This window comes from Dama dama, chromosome 6 (assembly GCF_033118175.1).
Source record: "Dama dama isolate Ldn47 chromosome 6, ASM3311817v1, whole genome shotgun sequence".
Taxonomy (NCBI): Eukaryota; Metazoa; Chordata; class Mammalia; order Artiodactyla; family Cervidae; genus Dama; species Dama dama.
The window spans coordinates 3,786,250-3,807,222 of NC_083686.1; the positions used below are offsets into that span (position 1 = coordinate 3,786,250).

The window sequence follows — 20,973 nt, forward strand, 5'->3', positions numbered from 1 at the left end:
CTTCCCTTGTTACATCTCCTCCTCTAATCCTCCTGTCTCCTCTTATAAGGATTACTGTGACAACAGGGATTATCCAGGATAATCGCTCAACCTCAAGATTCTTAGCTTAATCACCTCTGCACAGTCCTCTTGGCCAAGAGAGGTAAGGTATTCACAGGTCTGGAGGATTAGGGCGTGGACATCTTTGGGGGTCATTTTTTGGCCCTAGCAAGGGAATGGAGAGGTGCTGCCTGCCCTAAGCACTTTAGGAGAGGTGGGACTCAGGAGCATGCAAGCTGAGCGAGAGGAACATGGGGAAGCGCCTGAGCTGGAAGGGAGCGCCCCTTCTGATGGCCAGTTGGTCAGCAGGCAGGAGCCTCTGGGCATGAGATGAGGCTGGAGGCAGACAGCCTGGGTTTCACATGGAGAAATATAGAAGGCCAGGTGCCCCGGCAGAGCTGAGCTCTGGAAGCTGAGGGACGCAGGTCGGAGGGGACTGTAGTCATGAGGCGGCCACTGGGGTGAACCCAGCAAGAGGAAGAGTGGCTCGGGCAGGGGTGGCGGAGGAGATGGAGAGGCCCCGGGCACCCATGGGCGTCCACGTTGGGCGGGGTGTGGAGGGTAAGGAAGATGGCAGTGCTAACGACCACCCCCGGGGTTCTGCTTGTGTGCCCGAGGGGACAAAGGGCTGGAGACGGCCAGCTGACACATCACAGCAGGAGTCGATTGTGTAGCCTTGGGGTAGAGCCACGGCGGTGGTTTGGGGAGGTGGGGACCCAGTACTGGTGCTAAATAAATGAATAAATAAAAGAGAGCAGAAGCTGGAGGCACTCTTATTTATCAAGGGCCTCCTCGTTGAGATCAGGTTTTCCCCCACCCAGAAATCACGTTCAATTTTAAGCCGTTTTTACCAGGCTATGACCTGTCAAGCTTCCTAAGAGCTCACACTGCACAAGGACAAATGCTTTGCCTGCCTCTATTTTCTGAGCATTTGTCTTTGAAGGGGAGAGAGACGAAATTCAGGCTGCAGCCAACAGCTGATCAGAAGCAGTTTTCTTAAGCGCTGATTCTTAATGGGGAAGCTGAGCAGGAGCACCAAGGGGAACAAGGAACAGGTTCATGCTTTTCAGGAGGCTCACGTCAGGGCCCTCAGCCTGGGGGCAGCATCTCCTCCACCACCGGCTACACAGGACTCAGCCACTGACCTTCAGTGCCATGCGGCGTGCTCTCTCTGCGTGCGTGGGTCCCCTCGGCAGCCCTGGGGCACTAGAGAATAAACCATCACATCCTCTCCCACCCAAAGGACAGCACTGTCCATCATGTCTCACATCTGGAGCCAGCCAGGGATTCTGTCTCCGCAATGGAGGCCACATCCAATGTGGAGACATGGCACCACAATGGGCTGGTGGGGGCGGGGGTGTCTCTTTGTCCACCCACAAAGAGAAAGGAGCTTTTCCATTCCAGGGCTCCCTCTGGGCAGGCTGGCAGTGCAGCTGAGCAATGCCCTCTTTTCTAGCACCTGAGATAGGGGAGAAACAGCAGGGCCAAGAGGGAGGCAGTCACTGGATTGAGCGTCCACTCCCCATCGGCCGACCTGGAGACCAAGACTCTCAAGGTGTCTGAGCTCCATGGGATGGTGATCAACTGCCTCCCAAGGGCTCTGAGATGTGGCAGTGCTGGTTCTGGGCCAGCCAAGAATGCGCACCGTGGTTTGCCCTGAAGGCAGAGCCACCCAAAGGCTTTAATTTATCAAGGGAGGCTGGCAAGTCCAGCAAACATTAGGGCCTCTCAGGGCCTGCAGTAATGAAAGAGTAGACTCATGCAACGTGGGCCCCCGAGAGACGTGCTCACCACCCCGTCACCTCGCCCGTGGGCCCCTGTTTTCCCATCTCTAACGCGGTGGCCACAATCACTGCCTTGGGGATGCTACTGTGCCCTTGGGCAACTCCCCGTGGTCCCAGCCCAGCCTCTCTCCCCCTTACTCCACCAGCCTGCAAGGACTGACACGTGAGCATGGGGAGCAGTGAGTGGAGTACCGCAGGTGTGCATCACGAGGTCCCTGGAACCTGCGAATGCGGATGGAGTCCCTGACACACAGGTGGGCAGTCGCCAAGATGTGCCCAGATGGCCTTTTTGATGCACTCTAGTTGAGTTTTGGTTGTGGCTTTTGGGGTCTTAGACTCTGCATCACCTGCAGAAGAGAGAATAAATCCAGGATCCCTTTCCTTTTCTGTTTATTAGCTCCAGAGGCCAGAGCCCAGGAGGCATGTTTTCTGAGAAGGCTTTTTTCCCTTTCTCTCCTCTCTTCCAGCAATAATCTACTGGCTTCAGGAGGGCATCATTTTCCACGCATTAGCTGGAGATTTGAGGGCTTCACTCCATGTCTGAGATGGAAGCTCTGTGCACTGTCAGGCCCAATTGAGCTATTTTTCTCCTGGACGGGACGGGATGCCTGGCGCTCCAGGGAAATGGAGACCATCGCTGATTGGAAGCGAAGGCCTGTTTACCTCTAGTGTACTTCCCCCTGCCCTGCAGGCCCTAAAAGCTGGCTTGTTTTCCCTCCAGGCAGGGGCTCCCACTCCTGGTAACTGACCTCTGGGATCTGGCACCAAGCCAGGGGAGGGGGTGATGCCTGGGGCCACAGGAGGTTTCCAGGAGCCTTGACTGTTCTCAGAGAGCCAAGGTGAGTGGGGATGAATACACCAACCCACCTGCCTCATCTTGTACGCTGAGGCTGACCAGAGAACTCCGGAATAGGAAAGAGGCCTGGGAGGTCTGCCCAAGCTAAGGGGGGGCCCCCTGAGAGATCCCCCCACACAATCAGAACTGCAGTGGGCACACGTGACTATTCTGTACCATGAGCCCTGAGCACTGTCTCCCGCTCCAGCCTAGCCAACCTGAGAGCATCCTGGGCATCACCTCTGGATGCCATAGGCCAGTGGACTCAGCTTTCCTATCCTGGGCTCGTAATACTCCCCCTAAGGTCTGCCGCCTTTCCAGGGCCCTCCCGTGTCCCTGTTAACCCACTGCTCATACCAGAAGGCTGGGGCATCATCTAAACACAGGACATCTCCTGACTGTGTCCTTGTCTTCCCCGTGAACCTGCCCACCTCGGTTCAGCCTCTTTACCACTCAGCTGGACCCCACCAGTGTTGGAGCCAGACGGATGCCCATTAGATGGCTGGATGAGTGAATGGATGGGTGGGTGGGGAATGGATGGATGGGTGGATGGATGGGTGGGTGGATGGGTGGGTGGATGGATGGATGGGTGGGTGGGTGAATGGATAGATGGGTGGGTGGGTGGTTGAATGGATAGATGGGTGGCTGGTTGAATGGATGGATGGGTGGGTAGGTGGGCAGGTGGATGGGTGAAGAGTGGCTTTCCCTCAGTCCATTACAGTCTCCCCACCGCAGCAAAAGAGCTTTCTTAAAAACAACAGGCAAACCAGCACATCTGATCTCATCCTGAGGACTCCTCCAGCCTTGCCCTTGAGAACAGCCCACTCAGGTCCTCCCAGGAAGGTCTGGTCCCCCAACGGGTGGCCCGCACGCGTCCTGCTTGGAGAGCGCTCTCTCTGGGCATGACTCACGTTGCAAGCATGCAGGAGCGCAGGGCACCATGAACGCTCCCTGGGAGGCAAGCATCTCCAGCAGACCTGCCCACCTCCTGCCCCAGAGAACCGATGCCACCGGCGCCCAGCCCCTTCACTGGTGGAGCACACTCACTCCAAGGGAGCACCTGATGGCTGCTGAGGGGCTCCTCATGGAGGGGGCAGCCCCGGTCGGGCACAGATCCAGAGAGGCAGCCTGAGGGTAAGCACTGCACGCAAGGGCGCTACACCGGGGTGCCCACGTCCCTGTCCTGTAGCAGGACACAGACACGGGTGCGGCCAGCTCTGCAGCTGCCCAGGACGGGTGCGGACACCCCTGAGCTTGCCTCCTGAAGCTCAATGTGCATCTCAAGCCCTCCTTTCCTGACAACAAGGAGATGGTGGGTCCCCCCAGGTTGATGGGAGGACACAGCAGGGGTCCAGGCTCAGGCCTGACAGCACCGTCAGAAAGACGGGGAGTGATGGGCTTGGTCCTCCCGGAGTCCCCGCGGCGCGGGGACTGGCCTGGCTCGGTGGAGGGGCACCAGCCCCTGGCGCTGTCCAACACGGACGCAGCATCCTTACCACAGGGGCCAGCACTGCACTACCCTGTGCATTATTTCCTGTGATCCCCAAATTACACCGCAGAGAGCCAGGACGGGGAGATGCTGGCATGTGAACCCCCTCAAGCTGGGACCCCCAACTCTGTGCCTCGGCCCTCTCTGGTCAGATGCTTCTGCAGAGCAGGGAGATGCTGGTCAACACTCCAGGAGAAGATTTCCAAGCTACAGTTACACAACCCATCTCAATGAGAGGAGGAAAAAAATGAAGGCCTTGACGTTAAACACAGTCTTTAAAACACTGGCGCAGACCTGGGCTTCCAGGCTCCGGGAAACAACCTCTGATTGACCATCCGGCATGGGGGTGGGGGGTGGGGGGGTGCAGCAGGCATGCCTCGGGTCTGCTGCTCTTAATGTGGGCAGGTCAGACAGAGATCGTCCCACCTCGGAGTCCTCTGAGTGACAGCAGGACCGTCTGTGAACGGCCAAGGCCATGGGACGGGGCTAACCTTGGCTCCCTCCTGAGGACAGACCCCCACCATGCACTGCGGAGGCCAAAATGAAGAAACAGGACCAGGGAGCTGAGCCAGGAGATCAGCGGGAGAAGGGGGCGGGGCTCATGCCAGAAAAGGGCGGAGCCTCCACAGCAGGGAGGGGCGGGGCCTCTGCACTGGAGGGGGAGGGGCCTCCAGGTAAGTGGGCGGGGCGTGCATTCCAGGATGGGGCGGGGTCTCTACAGCGAGAAGGGTCTCTATACTAGAGAGAGGGCTCAGAGTTGGAGACCAGGATTGGGACAAAAGGCCGAGGAACCCCAAGTATTTGAGGAGAGATAGAGACAGAGGCTGGAGAAGGACATGGCAACCCACTCCAGTGTTCTTGCCTGGGAAACCCCATGGACAGAGGAGCCTGGCCGGCTACAGTCCTTGGGGTCGCAAAGAGTCGGACTCGACCGAAGCCACAAAACAACTGTTAACAAGAGACAGAGGCAGAGATGGAGAGACAGAGCGTGCCTATTACCTGTCCTACACGTGTGGCCTTAGAGAAGACCCTGGACCTGTTGGTTCCTTCACCTGTGAGATGATGTACAAGCCCTTGCTTTAAAGGGGGTTGCAGGGATCAGAGGTAGCGTACATTAAACTCCTCCTAGGAGGCCTGGTACATCAAGAGCCTTCAGAACTCGGTCCATTCTTCAGGACTACCGGTCTCTTCCCAACCATGGTTTGTGCTCTGTGACACCGAGCTTCTCTAAGGAGAGATTTTTGGCCTGATTCATTTCCACCCTGAGTGCTTGGCTCGTGGCAGTTTCTCAGGATGTCTCGGGTGAGTGAGCAGAAAGAACAAGTAGATGAATCGATGGAGATCTTGTCCTGACCCCGTGCTTCCCAAATGAGGAGTCACGGCCCCAGGAGGGTGCCTGCTCGTGGCTGGGCCAGGGGTCCTGAGGTTTAAAACCAGAGCCTTCTCCTGGGTCATCAGGTTAACAGAGATTTTTTTTGTTGAAACTGTGTGTCTCTGTGTGTGATTTAAGCATTCAAACCAGCGCTGATACATCATGAAGTAAAGTGAAAATTCACATGAATTTTTAATATAAACTATGACACTTGAAAGCAACTCCGTGCCCTGACCGGCTCCCCCTGGGCTGTGACTACACACCCTCTCGCCCTGCCAAGGGTCTCCGGGCCAAGTCAGAAACGCGCTGCTAGTCCAAAGCTAAATCAGGAATTCAGACAGCACAGAAGGTGTACAGGGATGCTGAGGGATCCTAGGGGCCCCCGGGGTCTCAGGTCATGCCATGACAATGGTAGAATGTCGTGCCCATGGGCATCCAGGTGGGAGCTCTGGTTACACTACCGGCAAGACAAAAATAAAAGGATATTCATTTTGTAAGACAGGTTGCAAAGTGGTCTCTTAAGGAGCTATACAGTGCTGCTTAGTCTGTAATTGTTGCTAAATGGACTCCTAATACCATTCACATCTTCCTGCAAAACCTATCCATTGCCGGTAACTGGAGAGGTAGACCCTCCACTCACGCTCATGCAGGCGCCCCTGCGAATAAAGGACCCAATATTTTTCCAGATCAGACTCACACTGGGGTAAGCCTCTTGCACTGGAAGGGCTCACTTTGGGCCCTGTTCTTATTCCTCCCACAGAAATGCTGCAGCAGGAGAGGTGTGGTTTCCCAGGGCTCCACCAGAGTCTCAAAGGTTGAAGAAGGTTTACACTGTCTGTCCAGCTCACCTCCCTATTCCAGTGCCCAGCTAGGTGTTTAATCTGCATCTGGTATCTGCACCATGCAGTAGGTACTTAAATTACATCTGGTATCTGTACCACATAGTAGGCGCTTCATCTGAATCTGATATCTATAAGATTGGACCAAGGGTTCTCACTCTCCAGCACCAAGCATGTCGCCTGGCGCATAATAGGACCTCAACCCACATTGGCCGAATGGATGGGGCTTGATGTTGAGATGAAGTGTGGGGACCTGCTGGACCCTGCCCTCTCGTGGAGGAGAAGCCAGCACACCCAGTGGACAGAGCAGTCTGGGCTCTGCCCACGGGGATCTCACTCCCCACCTGCTGCTCCTCCGCTGGGAGGAGCCCAGGAGAGTCCAGAATGCTGGAGCTGGGAGGGGCTTTGGAGAACCCCTAGTGCAACCTCCTTATCTTACAGAGGGGGAAACTGAGGCCTAGAGAAGAAATGGGATCTTCCAGAGTCACACAGCTCAGCCATGGTCAGATGGGGTCTGGTCGGGCCACAGCACATTACTGAATCCCCCACCTCCGGCAAAGCGGGCTGGGCTGGGCTGGGCTTGCACCGATGTGGGGACCCTTTTCTGCTCCCTGGAACTTTGCCGCGGGGTGCCTGGTGAGCTCGAGGGTATGATAGAGCGTGCTCTGGCATCCAGCAGAACTGGATTCGAACCTTGCTCAATGCCAAGTACAGACACAATATGTTTACTGCATTGGTGAGAGCTGAGCTACCCCACCAGCCGGGTGACCTGGACAACTCGTCCAGCTTCCCGCGAGCCTGTTTTCTCATCTGAGCAATGCGGGTGACGATGCAAACCCCCAAGTCATGCCCCACGTCCACACAAATAAATGACGATTGACATCTGGTTCTGGACCAGGGCTCGGCGTACTCTGCATGATCGCCAGGGGTGGCTGAGGAACGGGGAAGCTACAGACAAGCGAATGCATGAATGCAATGATGAGAGGACATTTCTGCTTCTCCTGATGGGGCCCCACCCCAGCCCCAGTCCAGCCCATTCCTCCCATGTTTCCTGAGAATCGGCTGAGCACTAAGGGCGGTGTGCAGAGTGCCTGGGCTGCTCCCCGACCCCTAAGACCACCCTTCAGAAGCTCGCAGACCAGCACGTGGCCCCCACTCTCTCCTCCACCCTCACCAACCCCTGTGGCTTCTGGCTCTTCATCTGACATGGTCTCACATCAGCCTTTTCTGTAACAGCGACTGTGGTTTTCTGCTTCCTGTATTTCTTGAGAATCAGCCGAGCGCTAAGGGCTGTGCATTTAAAACACACAGTGACATCACCGGTGGCAGACATCAGGGAGGGGGCACCTTTGGGAACTCTCAGTGCATACTCTGAGAGGCAGTAAAATGAGCAAGGCGGCTTCTGAAATCACTTGTCACGTCTTCCCTTGATCATTGCCCCAGTAAGAGATGAGACACCTGGGACCTCCCTGATGTCCCCTGGCTGGGGGGTCATGTCAGAGCTGGAATGAGGACAGGGGTCCCCAGTCTAGGTACTGCTCCCTGGACCCCCCTCAAATTCAGGGGGCCCCACAGCACACCACGGGCTCTCCACGCCTGCTCTCTCAGGTGCAGGGGGAATCCGGGGATCAGAAAAAACTACGAGGCAATGGCATCCATTCAGCAGGACCAGCTGCTGCTTGTGACGCTCATTCACTCATTCATTCATTCCCTCAACATCAGCTGAGTGCTTGTGTGGGGCACAGGTCTAACCCCAGCGGTATTTCCAGGCTAAATTCTCAAATACCCTCTCAAGGGCATCACCGATCAGTGTTCTCTTTTTTCCTATAGATGCAAACATCTCCCTGCCTGCACCCCTGTCCCGATGTTGTCTGCAGAGGCGGCTCCGCTGTGTGCCCCAGTTGGAGCCCCCCCGACCACCCTCCCTCTGTCCGAGCCCCCAGGGGACCAGCATGGACGCCTCACTCCTGGTACCCTTTGCCTGCTCGGATGTCCTATCTGAAGCCCCCTTGCTGAGTTCCTGCCCATCATCTCATTAACCCCTGCCCCACCCCCTTTATCCTGGCAGTTGCTGCATGCAGGGCCTGGGTCTGTCTGTCCTCCCTGCTGTAGGCCTGGCTCTACATGAAGCCTTCCCTGACCTCCCGGCCTCGGAGACTCCCTGCTCCGTGCCTGCACTGTTGCCTCTGTCTGTCTCGTTTCCGAAGGTGGACACAGCCTTTGGGGCCAGCCCTGGAGCCACGGTCACACCCCAGCTGGTGATGCACAGAGGGGTCTCCCCTCACAGGGGCCATGAACCGCAGCTTGGGGGTGGCTTCAGGGCCAGGCTGGCTAGACAGACAGAACTTGGAGGATGCAGAGGAGATGAGTGGCTTGACCTCCCGTGTCCACTGCTGCCTAGAGTCTTAGGGGTGGACGGGGCTCTCTGGCCTGGGTCAGCACCAGCCCCCAGGAGCCCTGCTTGGCCTCGCCTCTGAATCACAGTGACCCCAGGGAGAAAGATGGCAGTGGGCAGGAGGCAGAGCTTCTGTCCTTGCCCGTCCCAGCGCTCAGCTCTCGTGGCTGATGAAGGGCCTCCACGTGCCACACGCTTCTGTGCCCAGGCCTAGGCTGGGGTGCTGCCTGGGTGTGTCTCTCGCTGACCCCCCTGCCCCCCAAGAGAGCCCCATGGCTCAGAGGGTGGGGGCGGAGCTCAGGAGAGGTGAGCTGCTCACAGCAGAATGAGGGTTTGATTACCTGGAGGTTGGTAAGCTGTCCTCTTACCGGCCTGGGCTGGAGTCGGACACGGGATGAGGGCCGCTCAGGGGGCAGGTGGGGCTGAGCTGGGGGTGCTGTGAGTGTGGCAGCGGTAGTGGGTGGGGGTCGTTCCCTCCCACTCACTGTCATCTCTCCACAAGAGAAGCTCCCAGCTCTGGACCCGGGTGAGGCTGGGGTCAAACCCAGCTCCCCCCCAACCAGCTCTGTGATGATTGGGTGGTAGCCTCACCTTCCTGGGCCTCAGTTTTCTGCCCCGGAAAATGGGATACTAACCCCTCCTTTCCAGGAACAGAGTGCGACCGTGCATGTGAAGACCCCGGGCAGGGTCTAGCGAGATGCAGGCATGGGCGAAACCAACCCCATGCCTTTCTCTCTTCTGTCCCGAGTCCCCTCTAGGCACCAGTGTCCCCATGGAAGATCCCCCTTCCCCAGCAGCCCTCCCCACCTCCGCATTCCGATTCTGTCCATCAAGAAACCTTTACAGCAGTGAAAGTCAAAGAGAGGGGAGGGGGGGACGGCCTGCAGAAAGCTGACATCACATTAAAAGGTGCCACCAAGATGCCCTGGACACCCCCCAGCAAACGGCAGTCCACACCAGTCCTCATGTTCCATAAAACTCGACGAAGGGGCCTGATCCCTGCAGAACCTGCCGAGTGCACGCAACCCCCGACTCCTCTGGGCCCAGTAACCCACCGGCAGTTTAATCATCACACCCGCCAGTGCCCTCCGCATGGGGCCCCCGCGTGCAAGCAAGTGTTCCCATTCCCAGGGTGGGGTTACACCCCGTTTCCCAGGAGGTGCCTGACCTGTCCAGGTCCCTCTCTGTGACACTGATCTGTTTCTCTGGATGGAGTCAAGCATGCAGGACAGCTGGGGGCACACCGAGGGTACTTCCTCTGACTCATTCTGGGGTCCCAAGGGGGACAGGAGGCAACCCTGGGCTTGCAAAAGCCCCAGTTCTCCTAGAACTTGGCATGAGTGGCAGTACCTGGAAATGGCCAAGTTCCCTGACCCACAACCAGGCAGAAAGCAGAGTCAGGAGACTCTCTCAGGCCAGGAAAACAGAAAGGAAACTTCAGATGAAAAACCAAATCAACCAAAAAAAAAGTGGCAGGCGATCAGACTGTTTTTCACTGCTTTGCCAGGACTCCAGATAAGGAAGACTCTTTCTCCCCTCCAGAGCGGCCACTACCGCCCCCCAACCTCCAACTCTGCCTGGATGGAGGCTGGCCCAGGGCAGGGGCAGACACAGACACCAGGGTAACCTTCCCTGCCCCCAGGCCCAGCCGCTGTTTTAAACCCCTTCATCCAAATGAACTCAGGTGGAAGAGCCAAGGGTGACACAGAGAGCCGGGAGGTAGATGCCTCACCTGCCCTGAGGGTCCCAGAGGAGCAACGTGACCCAGCCCCCCTGCCCCCCGTGCACAGAGAGACGCCGGGCACAGCACCTACCTTTCTCTTGTTGGTCGGGCAGATGTAGAAGTTGTCAATGACGGTGGTGACGCCAGGCTGGAGGGTGAGCTTGGTGTAGGACGTCCCAAAGTCCGACGACCTGGGGGGACAGGACGACAGCTGTCAGCCACGGGTCCCCACCACGCCTCTGGGCCCTGATGGTGTCCAGCACAGGCTGTGTGCCAGGGGTCTCTGGGGAGGCCCAGGACTCCCCCAGCTCTGTCTTCCAGCGAGCCACCTGCCCTGGGCATCCCACAGTGTCTCACCCTGTCCACGGTCTGTGTGAGTTCTACCGTAGCTTCATCACCCTCGTTAGGAAGGGTCTCACAGGTCCTGGCCACGTCTTTTTGATTCCTCAGAAAACCCTGACAGATTATGTCCCTATGTCCGTCTTGCAGAGGGCCAGAGGACCAGAGCGGATCTGTTCTTGCCTGAAATCACTCAGCGAACAGGTGGCCAACTCAGGACGTGCATACTAGCTGGCATCCTGTTTGTTCTACAGAAGGTCTCCACCACCCTGAGTCCTGTCTGCTTGTCCATTTCCCTCTCTGGACTGTGAGTTCATCCAGGGAGCTGCACCCTCCTCCCTGACCACATGCGCCCCCAGGGCCCCTGGAAATCAGATCCCCATCCCCGAGCCAGCCGGTGGGCGTCAGCACCCGCTCTACTCCATGGGGCCCAGGGGCCCCTGTTCCTGTCTGTAAGGCAAGGCCTGCAGGAAAGAACCTCCAAGTTCTAACCTCTGCCCAGAGCAGCCGCAGTAGCAGAAGAGATACAGGCATCAAGGGCAATTTCACAGCAGCCAGAGCATCAGGACACAGAATTAATCCCATGTTGAAGCTCAGCACCCTCAGCTGAGCTCAGCTCAGGGACCCTGGGCCCAGCGCTCCTTGGGACCAGCCGGTTAAAACGTGCAGTGACCGCAGAGCCAGAGGCACAGTCTGACCCGGGCGGCACTTTCCACCCCCTCCCTAAACTGACATGTGAAGTCCCGGAGGCCTCAGCTTCTCCCAGAGCATCCGGTCTTCTGATCAGTCAGAAAGCTCACCCCGAGGTGGGGACACAGACAGGAGCGGGAGTCCAGGGCTGCTGAGGCCCGCTGGGCTGGCGGCCCTTGGACCTGTCCATCTGATCACCACTGAGACGGGTTGGACGGAGCTGAGCTCCAGGGCTGAGGGCGGCCGATCCCAGCTATTGGCGGGGGCTCAGCTGGTATCTGGTCCCCGGACCCCGGCACTGTGCAGGGCCTGGGCTGCAGGTGGCCCCCTCTGGACCCATCAAAGGGCTGGGTCAAGCTGTGAGTCTCAGGCTTCCCCAGTGTAGCCGGGGTCCAGAGTGAGGCCTGGAACTGCCCAGGGAAAATGCCCCACCCCTCTGGCAGTGTTGTAGCTCCATCCCATCATAGTACATCCTCACCTTTCTACAGGGATGTACTTCCTCCCTGCCTCTTTCCTAAGCCTGCCCTTTCCCAGAGGCTCTAGGAAGATGGGACGTGTTTATAGCCCTGGGGCTCAGTGGCCCCTTGTCCCCAGAGGTCAGCTCCTTCAAAGGCCTGAGGTCACAAGGTGCTTCCCCAGGCCGGGACAGAAAGCAGCCCCTGTGCCCCTGACTCCCGGGAACTCCAGCAGGGGCTGCCCCCACCCCACCCCACCCAGTCTCCTTCCCCCAACAGGATCCTCTGACTCTCTACCCATTCCCCTCTCCAGGTGTCATTAGGGAAGCGCTTACTCTCAACACCTTGGAGAATTGATTTTCCTTGGGAAGGAGGAGGCCAAGGCCCAGAGGAATGATTCAAAGACCGAGGAAATTCCAGAACCCCCAGGGAGAGAAAGAGTGTGTGCCTGGCAACCTCCAGCCTCTTGGTCCCCTCCCTCTCCCTCCCGCCCAACAAGCCACCTCAGACCTGTGATGAGCTCTGCCTCCGGGACACCTGGCCGTCTACCCTTCCCTCCATCCAGACACCCACCTGCCCCAGCCCAGCTGCTCCCTTCCCCCACCTGTGGCCACAGCAGCCTGTTCACACCTGCTCACTCAAGGGCACCTGCTGGTGTGAGCCCTGGGCAGGGAGCGAGTGGGACCCAGGCCCTGCAGCCTGGGAATCTATATTCTATCAGGTCCTGGGGAGGTGGCTGATAAAAAAGCAAAAACACAGCTCTGTCAAAGGAGACAAGGACTGGGGAGAAGCATAAACAGGGTGGGGGACAGAGGGGGCAGTAGAGAGCTGTCTCAGAGCACGGCAGGGAAGGCCCCTCAGACACCGGGCTGAGATGGGAAGGAAGGAAGAGAGGGTGCTACGTGCCAGCTACAGACACCAAGGACTGCCAGCCACTCCCAGGAGCTCAGAGAAAGGCAAGGAACAGATTTCCCCTACATCCTCCAGGAGACCCAACCCTACCAACACCCAGAACCCAGGCTTCCAGGCTTCAGACTGCGGACAACAGTTTCCATTGTCTAAAGGCAGTATGGTACTTCATGTGACAACCCCAGAAAACCCTCCATGTAGAGGGAGGTGTAGACACAAAGGCCCAAGGAGAGGGCCCCCTCTCCCCTCTCCTCTCTGGACAGGGAAGGTGAAAGTGAAAATGAAAGTCGCTCAGTCGTGTCCGACTCTTTGCGGCCCCATGGACTGCAGCACGCCAGGCCTCCCTGTCTATCACCAACTCCCGGAGTTTACTCAAACTCATGTCTGTCAAGTCAGTGATGCCATCCAACCATCTCATCCTCTGAAACCCCCTTCTCCTCCCACCTTCAATTTTTCCCAGCATTAGAGTCTTTTCAAATGAGTCAGTTCTTTGCATCAAGTGGCCAAAGTATTGGAGTTTCAGCTTTAGCATCAGTCCTTCCAATGAATATTCAGGGCTGATTTCCTTTAGGATGGACTGGTTGGATCTCCTTGCAGTCCAAGGGACTCTCAGGAGTCTTCTCCAAAACCACAGTTCAAAAGCATCAATTCTTTGGCGCTCAGATTTCTTTATAGTTCATCTCTCACATCCATATATGACCACTGGAAAAACCATATCTTTGACTAGATGGACCTTTGTTGGCAAAGTAATATCTCTGTTTTATAATATGCTGTCTAGGTTGGTCATAGCTTTTCTTCCAAGGAGCAAGCGTCTTTTAATTTCATGGCTGCAGTCACCATCTGCAGTGATGTGCAGTGCTCAGCATGCAAACCAGAGATGCAAACCCGATTCGCCAGGGAACACCCCAGACACCCGATGATGCACAGGGTGGGTGTCCGTCTCTTCCCTGGAGTGCGATATCTCTCTGTTATGAGCTCACCAAGCTTGAGGCACAGATGACTCAATTAAACGCCTTCCATTCCTGATTCTTCTCTAAACTCCCCACAGCCCCAGGGTACCAGCCCTGAACCTAATGCCGCCTCCTCCTGCAGCGCCACCAGGTGCCAGAACAGGAAGGCTGTGTGACCTCCAGTGAGCACGTATCCATCTCTGGGCAAGTTTCCCATAGAAACCAATCAGATTTGCCTGATGTCTGAACACCAGCCAACAAGTGCCCCCTGGACTTGCCTGTTGAGGGGAGACTCCCCGATTCATCTCCGGATGGTCAAAATTCCTGTGAGAGCTGAGCATGTCCAGAAGGAAGAACAGGAGTGAGGGGAGGCAGGAAAAAGGAGGGTGGGGAGGAGGGGAAAAGGAGAGAGGAGGAGGGGAACAGTGCTCACCCAGGGTCTCCTCTGGGCCAGACCTCCTCCCAACCTACACCCTGACCTTCCCCAGTTCTGAGATGAGACCATCTCCAAGTTCTGACTGTAACTCAAAAGTGATGATTCCATCTAGATTTATTCAAATTAAAAATTTTGAATAAAAATAGACTCTACATCCAGCAAATAGATATATGAAAGGCAAGTGCAGTTGGAAAATTGCTATTTGTAAATTGGCTGCTTAATTGCTAAGTGTTTGTACATATGCACTTTTTTAAAAATGATTTAATTGAGCCGTTTTCATACTCTATAATTATTTCATTGGCATAGACGTGTGTTCAGCTCCCACCCCTCCCTCAAGGGTGAGCCCCCCGGCTGCTAAGATCTCCTTGGCTACCTTGGAAAACCGCGCAGGTGGGGAGGGGGTGCCCCCTGCGTGGCTGGTGCCACCTGCAAGCTTGTGGTCTTGAGCAAGGCCTGGACCTTAGCGAGACTCGGTTTATCTGTAAAAGGGGCCAACAGCACAGACCTCAGACACCCACGATGAGGCTGGACATGGTGGACTCACAGTCCCGGGGCCACCTGAGGGCTGCTGACCCCGCTCAGCGTCTGTGTGGACCTCGCTCTGGCCGATCGCACGGCTGCGTGGACTTGCCGCCTGTGCCCTGATGATCAGGCCTCTGAGGGCCAGCACTGCCCCTGCCCGGTCACTGCGCCAAGCCCCTGGACAGACCCCAGGGCCGTGCCAGGGGCCTGGGGCCCGGTTGGGAAGAGACGTGTGCAGAGTTCTTTCAAGGCACAGCCAGGACTCAACTCTGGTCTCCAGGCACCTCCCCACCTCCCTCCCAGCAGGGGAGGCATTGTGTGTTAGGACGGTTTCCCAGCTGACCACCCTGCTGATGTGAGATGAGAAGGGACGGATGGCAAGGGGCCACCACCCAGGGGTCCTCAGGAACCGACAACCCCAGGGGACCTGGAAAGCTGAGGCTTTGATCCGCCACCCAGAGCAGACAAATGCACCCTCGTGGAATCATCCAGGGAAAGATCTGCCCAAGCCGCTGATAGACAGTTAAGTCATTCTAGAAAATTCCATGATGTGGCTTGAGATTTTGAGTGTGAAATTTGGAGTCAGGTGCCAGCTGGGTGGGTGAGCTGCTGGAAGGGGTCTCAGTGTGCCCTTGATGGGGCACGACAGCCGTGGTGAGGGAGACGCCAGTTAGGTCGCCCCGAGGTTCTGAGACCGTGGTCTCCCTCCAGTGGGAAAGGCATCTTGGGGGGAGATTAATAAACGTGGGGGCTGACACTCTCTGGTTACCATACCCAGGGCGGAGCTCAACCTCCCTCAGACAGGATGACCACATTGGGCCAGGAGCACGCCTTCCCATTTTACAGGTGGGAAAACTAAGGCTCAAGGCATACCTCTTGCCTTGGGCAGGATCTCACGGCAGCTACAGGAAGCTCGGTTTAAGCCCGGGCTGTTAGCTGAAGTTGCCTCCTCTGCTCCATCCCAGGCTGTGTCCAGACATGCAGTCCTGTCCCTGGGGGCTTCACAGGGCCGGGCACTCACCCCGTGTGGCTGGACTTTTCGATGCTGTTTCTCCCTCTCGCAGAGCCTGGCAGGCGATGCTCTCTGCTGTGTCAGCGTTCACACGCTGACCGCAGCCCACCCCCGCTCCGGAGTCCTCATAGTATATCCTGTGGGTTTTCTCCCCGGTTTAAAGCTTCTCCTTAACTCAAGACCAGTCTTTTTTTTTTAATCTATTTTATTGAAGTATAGTTGATTTGCAATGTTGTGTTAATTTACACAACGTGTAAGCAGCGTGACTAAGTGTCTTCCATGGTGGCTCAGATGGTAACGAATCCGCCTGCAATGCAGGATACCTGGGTTCGATCCCTGGGTCGGGAAGATCCCTTGGAGAAGGGAAAGGCAACCCACTCCAGTAGTCCTGCCTGGAGAATCTCATGGACAGAGGAGCCTGGCGGGCTATAGTCCATGGGGTCACAAAGGGTCGGACACGACTGAGTGACTAACATTTTCACTTTCGTACACTTTTTCATATTCTTTTCCACTACAACCTACCCCAGGATGTTGGATATAGTTCCCTATGCCTTGCAGTAGGACCTTGTTGTTTACCCATCCTGTATATAATGGCTTGCATCTGCTAACCCCCAAATCCCACTCTGCCAACAGCTTAGAGGTGGAAAGCAGTGCAGGGCCTGGGGCCAGGCCACCCTGCAAGGCTGCCCGCAGGACAGTCTGCTCGAGCCGGCTCCTGACCGGCTGCATCCGCTTACTCCATCGTGAGGATCACTTCCCTTTCAATGAACCTGTCTTATCCTTCAGAATCCCTGAGACACATGATTCCTTGGGCTCAAGAGGTCCTTCCAGAGCACCTTTCTTGAGCGCCTGTTCTGTGCCCGCTTCTTGCTGAGCGTGGAGGGAAAGGGAGGGGGGTTCTGTGGCTGGTGGTGCCAATGCGAGCATACTTCCTGTTCAGATGCTGGAAACTCCACACCCACCAGCCAGCAGGCGCTGCCCGAGCCCCTGTTCCTGGACCCTGCCCCTCCCGAGACCTCCTCACAGACCAGCAGCAAAGGGCTTACACCCAGCTTAGCAGGCGGCCACCAGGAACCTGTTCTGGGCTGCTCCGGTGTCCGCTCTGAATGAGCAAGGCTCCTGCCTCGTCTAGTAAGGAGCAGGGCAGGGTAACTGGCCCTGGGAGTTCAAGATCCAGGACCTTGGACATGTGGCCAAAGAGGAGCCTGGAGCCCGGAAAGGTGCCAGGAGCTCTCAAAGCCTGAGGGGGTCGGTACAGTGCCAGGGGCTCCTGGAGAACCTGAGCAGAGGTGCCGGGGGTCCCAGGGAACCCGGGGGGAGGTGTCGGGGGGCTCCTGGGGAACCCAGGGGAGGTGTGGGTGGGGAGGGAAGCTAGCAAATGCTCTATGTGTGCCTGCAGGTCTGAGTAGGGCCGGCGGGGGAACCAGCAGGAACGGAGAAGGGAAGGGGAGAAAGAGGGCACGGCACAGAGCAGGCATGTTTTTCTAGAAGCTTCTCTGACAGTCAGCCCCACCCAGGTGTGGTGGGGAGTTGTCTGCTCTGCGCAGTGGTGGTGAAGCCACGAAAGCCCGGGTCTCAGGCAGAGGCTGTGGAGGGGCGAGGCCCGGAGCCCGGAGGAGAGACCGTATTACACGGGGACCTCAGCCTGGACCAACCACGGGGCTGATGCTGTTTCAGGTCCAGGATAAAGATGCTGGGTTTACGACCTCATCTGATCTTCATTCCCACCAGCGACCCTCACCGCACAAACGAAGAAACTGAGGTGAGAGCAGGTGGGGATGCCCTGCCCGGCTCACACAAAGGACAAAGTGATAGACTTGGGTTTTCAGCTGGGCGTCAGCTCCCTCCAGTCTCCAGCTCTGTGGATGGTTCTGTTGGTTTTATCTCTGCAGGTGGGAAGATGGCCCAAGGCGGGGGTGGGAGGGGGACATCTTTGCAATGACTCTGTTCCCAGCTCTGGGGTCTTTCAAACTGGGTTACAACCATCAGGGCTAAATGAGGGCCGTGTGGCTGGACGTGTCCCTGGGCACCGTCCTGAGCGGGGCAGGGCTCACTGGGCTCGGCCGAAGCTGCCCGCATGCTCACCATGACACACAGCTCTCGCCCTCGATGACCCTGCCCTTACAGCCGCCCTGCACCCCTCAGCCGGGCGTACCTGCCAAGGCCACGGTGAGTCTGGTGACCCTGAGGGAGGGAGGGTTGTGGAGAGGCTGGGGGAGTAGCCAGCCTCAAATGTCGCTCTGGATTTGTTGGGAAGGACACACAAGCTGGCCTGACAGCAGGCCAGGCCGGTCACTCCCTGGGGACAGGCCCTGCTGTGTCCGGCCCCTCTCCCCCGCCGCCCAGGGTGAAGTGCACCGACGCACACCATCTCCCCGGGAGCCCATCGATTTGGGAGGACGCCAGGCCCCTCCGAAGCCCAGAAGTGTCATTTCAAATAGGAAGCGCCCAAATAGAACAAGACAAATAACTACACAAATGACTTGCTGCAGACCACACCACGCAGTTCCCGAGAGCTTCCCAACCACGCCACTGCCTCATTATGGGGGGGTGGGGGTGCGGCCGGGAATTCCCAGCGGTGGCGGGGGCGGAGGAGCTGGAAGAAAGCTTGAGGTGGGGGGTGGGAGCCACAGCATCAGGGGCTGAGGCTTGACATCAAAGCCTGTTGGGGGCTGGGCCAGGTTAGGCGACCCTGGTGACCTGGAATCCACTCTTAGGAAAATTCCTGAAGTGTAATGATCCACACCCGATAAAATGTCCTTCCTGATATGCTGACACACTCTCCACTCTTCTTGGAATCATTAAAGAAAAAAAAAAAGAACAAGAACAGAAAGCAGCTGCAACAATAACAGGAAGAGAATCTTCCAGTTCAACCAGCAATCAGGTCCCTTTATCCCAATGCACCTGTTCAGTCCCTGTCCACAAGAGAACGTGTTTCCATGTGGCCATTACCTGAGCCCAAATTCTGATCTGACTTTATAATTGCAAGGTCAACATTTCCTGCCGGCTGTGTAATATTCCATCCAGTGCAGGTGGCGGGACTGATGGGTCCTTGGTCAGGATGAACTTTTTAAAAGCCTTTCTAAAAACACTGAATGCCTACTACGTGCTGTGCGTTTTGGAAATTGACTATTATTTCTAATACAAACCCCTCTGCCCCTTCCCTAGGATTAAGTCCCAGGGGCTTTAAGCTCCGGCATGGCTTTTAGAAAGTATATTCTTGGATCCAATAAACTCTTAGAACTCAATAATTTAAAAGCAAGAGTCTTCATTTATTCTTAGGGGGTCCTGGCATAAGACGGTAACATTTTTACATGCCAATTCCCAGGTTATAGAATCTGACAGTCTAAATTGATTTTTTGAGTAACTGTTGACTCTGCCCAGTTTCTATTAAAGGCAGCCCAGATGATACACTGAACATTTTTAAAGAGGAAAAGAAGGTAAAGAGACGTTAGCAGATGAGAGATGGGCGATCTGGAAGGAAATTCTATTTTAAGTGTTCAGAGAAATATTTCAATACAAAGCACAAAAACTGAGTGGGAAATAAGATGTTTTGAACACAACTCCCCATCTCAATAAACATCAAAGAAAAGCTTTGGGTCATGAATTTGGGGACATTCGATTGACTTTTTTTTAAGGCAAAAAGTTCATGGAATACAAAACAAAGGTTGATTCAATGACAAAACTGAACAGTTAATCCAGTAACCTACAGATCTCCATTTCCAAACTGTGTCCTTAAAGACACACTCTCCCATTCCTGCCCCTGGGTTTCTGCAGGCCCCTGACCTCACATTCCTCAGCAGGAGGCCCCACGACCTGCTTTGCGTTGACATCTCAAGATCTGGGCAGGCCTCCATCCTTCCTGGACCTTGGACAAGTCAACCAATATCTCTGAGACTTAACCTGCTTGCGCTATCAGGCAATAATAAGAATAATGGTCACCAACCATCATCCATAAATAATCATCAATAATTATTCCCCCATAGGTCAAGTTCCATGCTCAGTGCTTTGGTTGGATTACCTCGCTTAATCCTCCCAGCCCTTCTATGAGGCAAGAATGAGGCACCAGCCCATTTCTCAGAGTAAAAGACTGAGGCACAGAGAAGTGAGGTAACACGTGGAGGAGCTGAGTGTGAACCCCAGTGGTCTGGCTCTGAGCCCAGGAAATTTAGCCCCACATCCTCACCAGCAACTACTTTCCAGAAGGGATGGTATGAAAGAAGAGACTTCTCCATCCTGTGTCTGCAAGTGTGACTCTGTGTGTGTGTGTGGCGGGGTGGGGTGGGGGGGAGGCGGTCAACAGGGAGATCACCCAGATAAGGAGACCATGGCTCCGTGTGAATCAGAAATCTCCCCTTCCTGGTCAGGCTGGGGGCGGGAGGTGAGCCTGGCCCAATTCCTTCTGGGGGCGGGGGTGGGGAGCATGCCATCTCCCCAGGAAGCACCCTGTCCAGCCACCCCTGCAGGCACCCTGTATGCATCAACCACAGACAAAGACAGGGCCTGCCATAAAGGGTGAGAAGCCCCACTCGTTCACACCCACGTGGCCCGTGTTTTCCCAGCTGATAGAACCTGCAGGCGGGTCAGCCAGACGCCCGGATGCTCTGTATCCCATCAGCCTACACTAGTTTCCTCTTCTCCCACGTCATGCCAATCACCCTCTGAATAGCCACCTCCATTTCCCTAGAACCAGAGTCCCTAAGGAGAGCAGGGCTTGGGAAGGCACAAGGAGGACGCGGTTAGTACCCGTTCTGCAAGGAGAGAGGTGGGGCTCTGAGAGGAGACCCTTCCTCACGGCAGAGCCTTCAGCGGGTGCAGACGGGACACAGGAAGCCCACATGGGTCCCCTTGCTGCTCTTCTGCGTGCCCACAGCCCCCATGACACTTGCTCCACCGTAAGTGGATTTCCCGGTCCCTTGATCTGCCTGAAAGCTCCTCAATGGCTGGGACAGCGTCTGGCAGCCCTCTGGCCCAACACACCCTTTGCAGCGAGCGCTGGTAGATGCCGACTGAACAAGCGCATGAATGAATGACACCATTCTCACCCAGACACCGTCCCAGGTATTGCTGACACCCCACATAAGCTGTCAGCACTCAACCCCACTGCAAGAGCCAAGAAGGCCCTCGAGACCTCCAGGTTTCTGACCACACCCCTCCTATGCAAAGGACACAGGCCCAGAGAAG

General features: G+C 56.3%; 1 protein-coding gene across 1 annotated transcript in view; it reads right to left on the minus strand.

Moving 5' to 3' along the window:
- Positions 1–20,973, minus strand: part of SORCS2 (sortilin related VPS10 domain containing receptor 2) — a 486,902-nt gene that overhangs the window by 174,058 nt on the left and 291,871 nt on the right. The window contains exon 3 of the mRNA XM_061145438.1: positions 10,568–10,667. Within this exon, the coding sequence (XP_061001421.1) occupies positions 10,568–10,667 (100 nt within the window). The remainder of the gene's footprint in view (positions 1–10,567; positions 10,668–20,973) is intronic.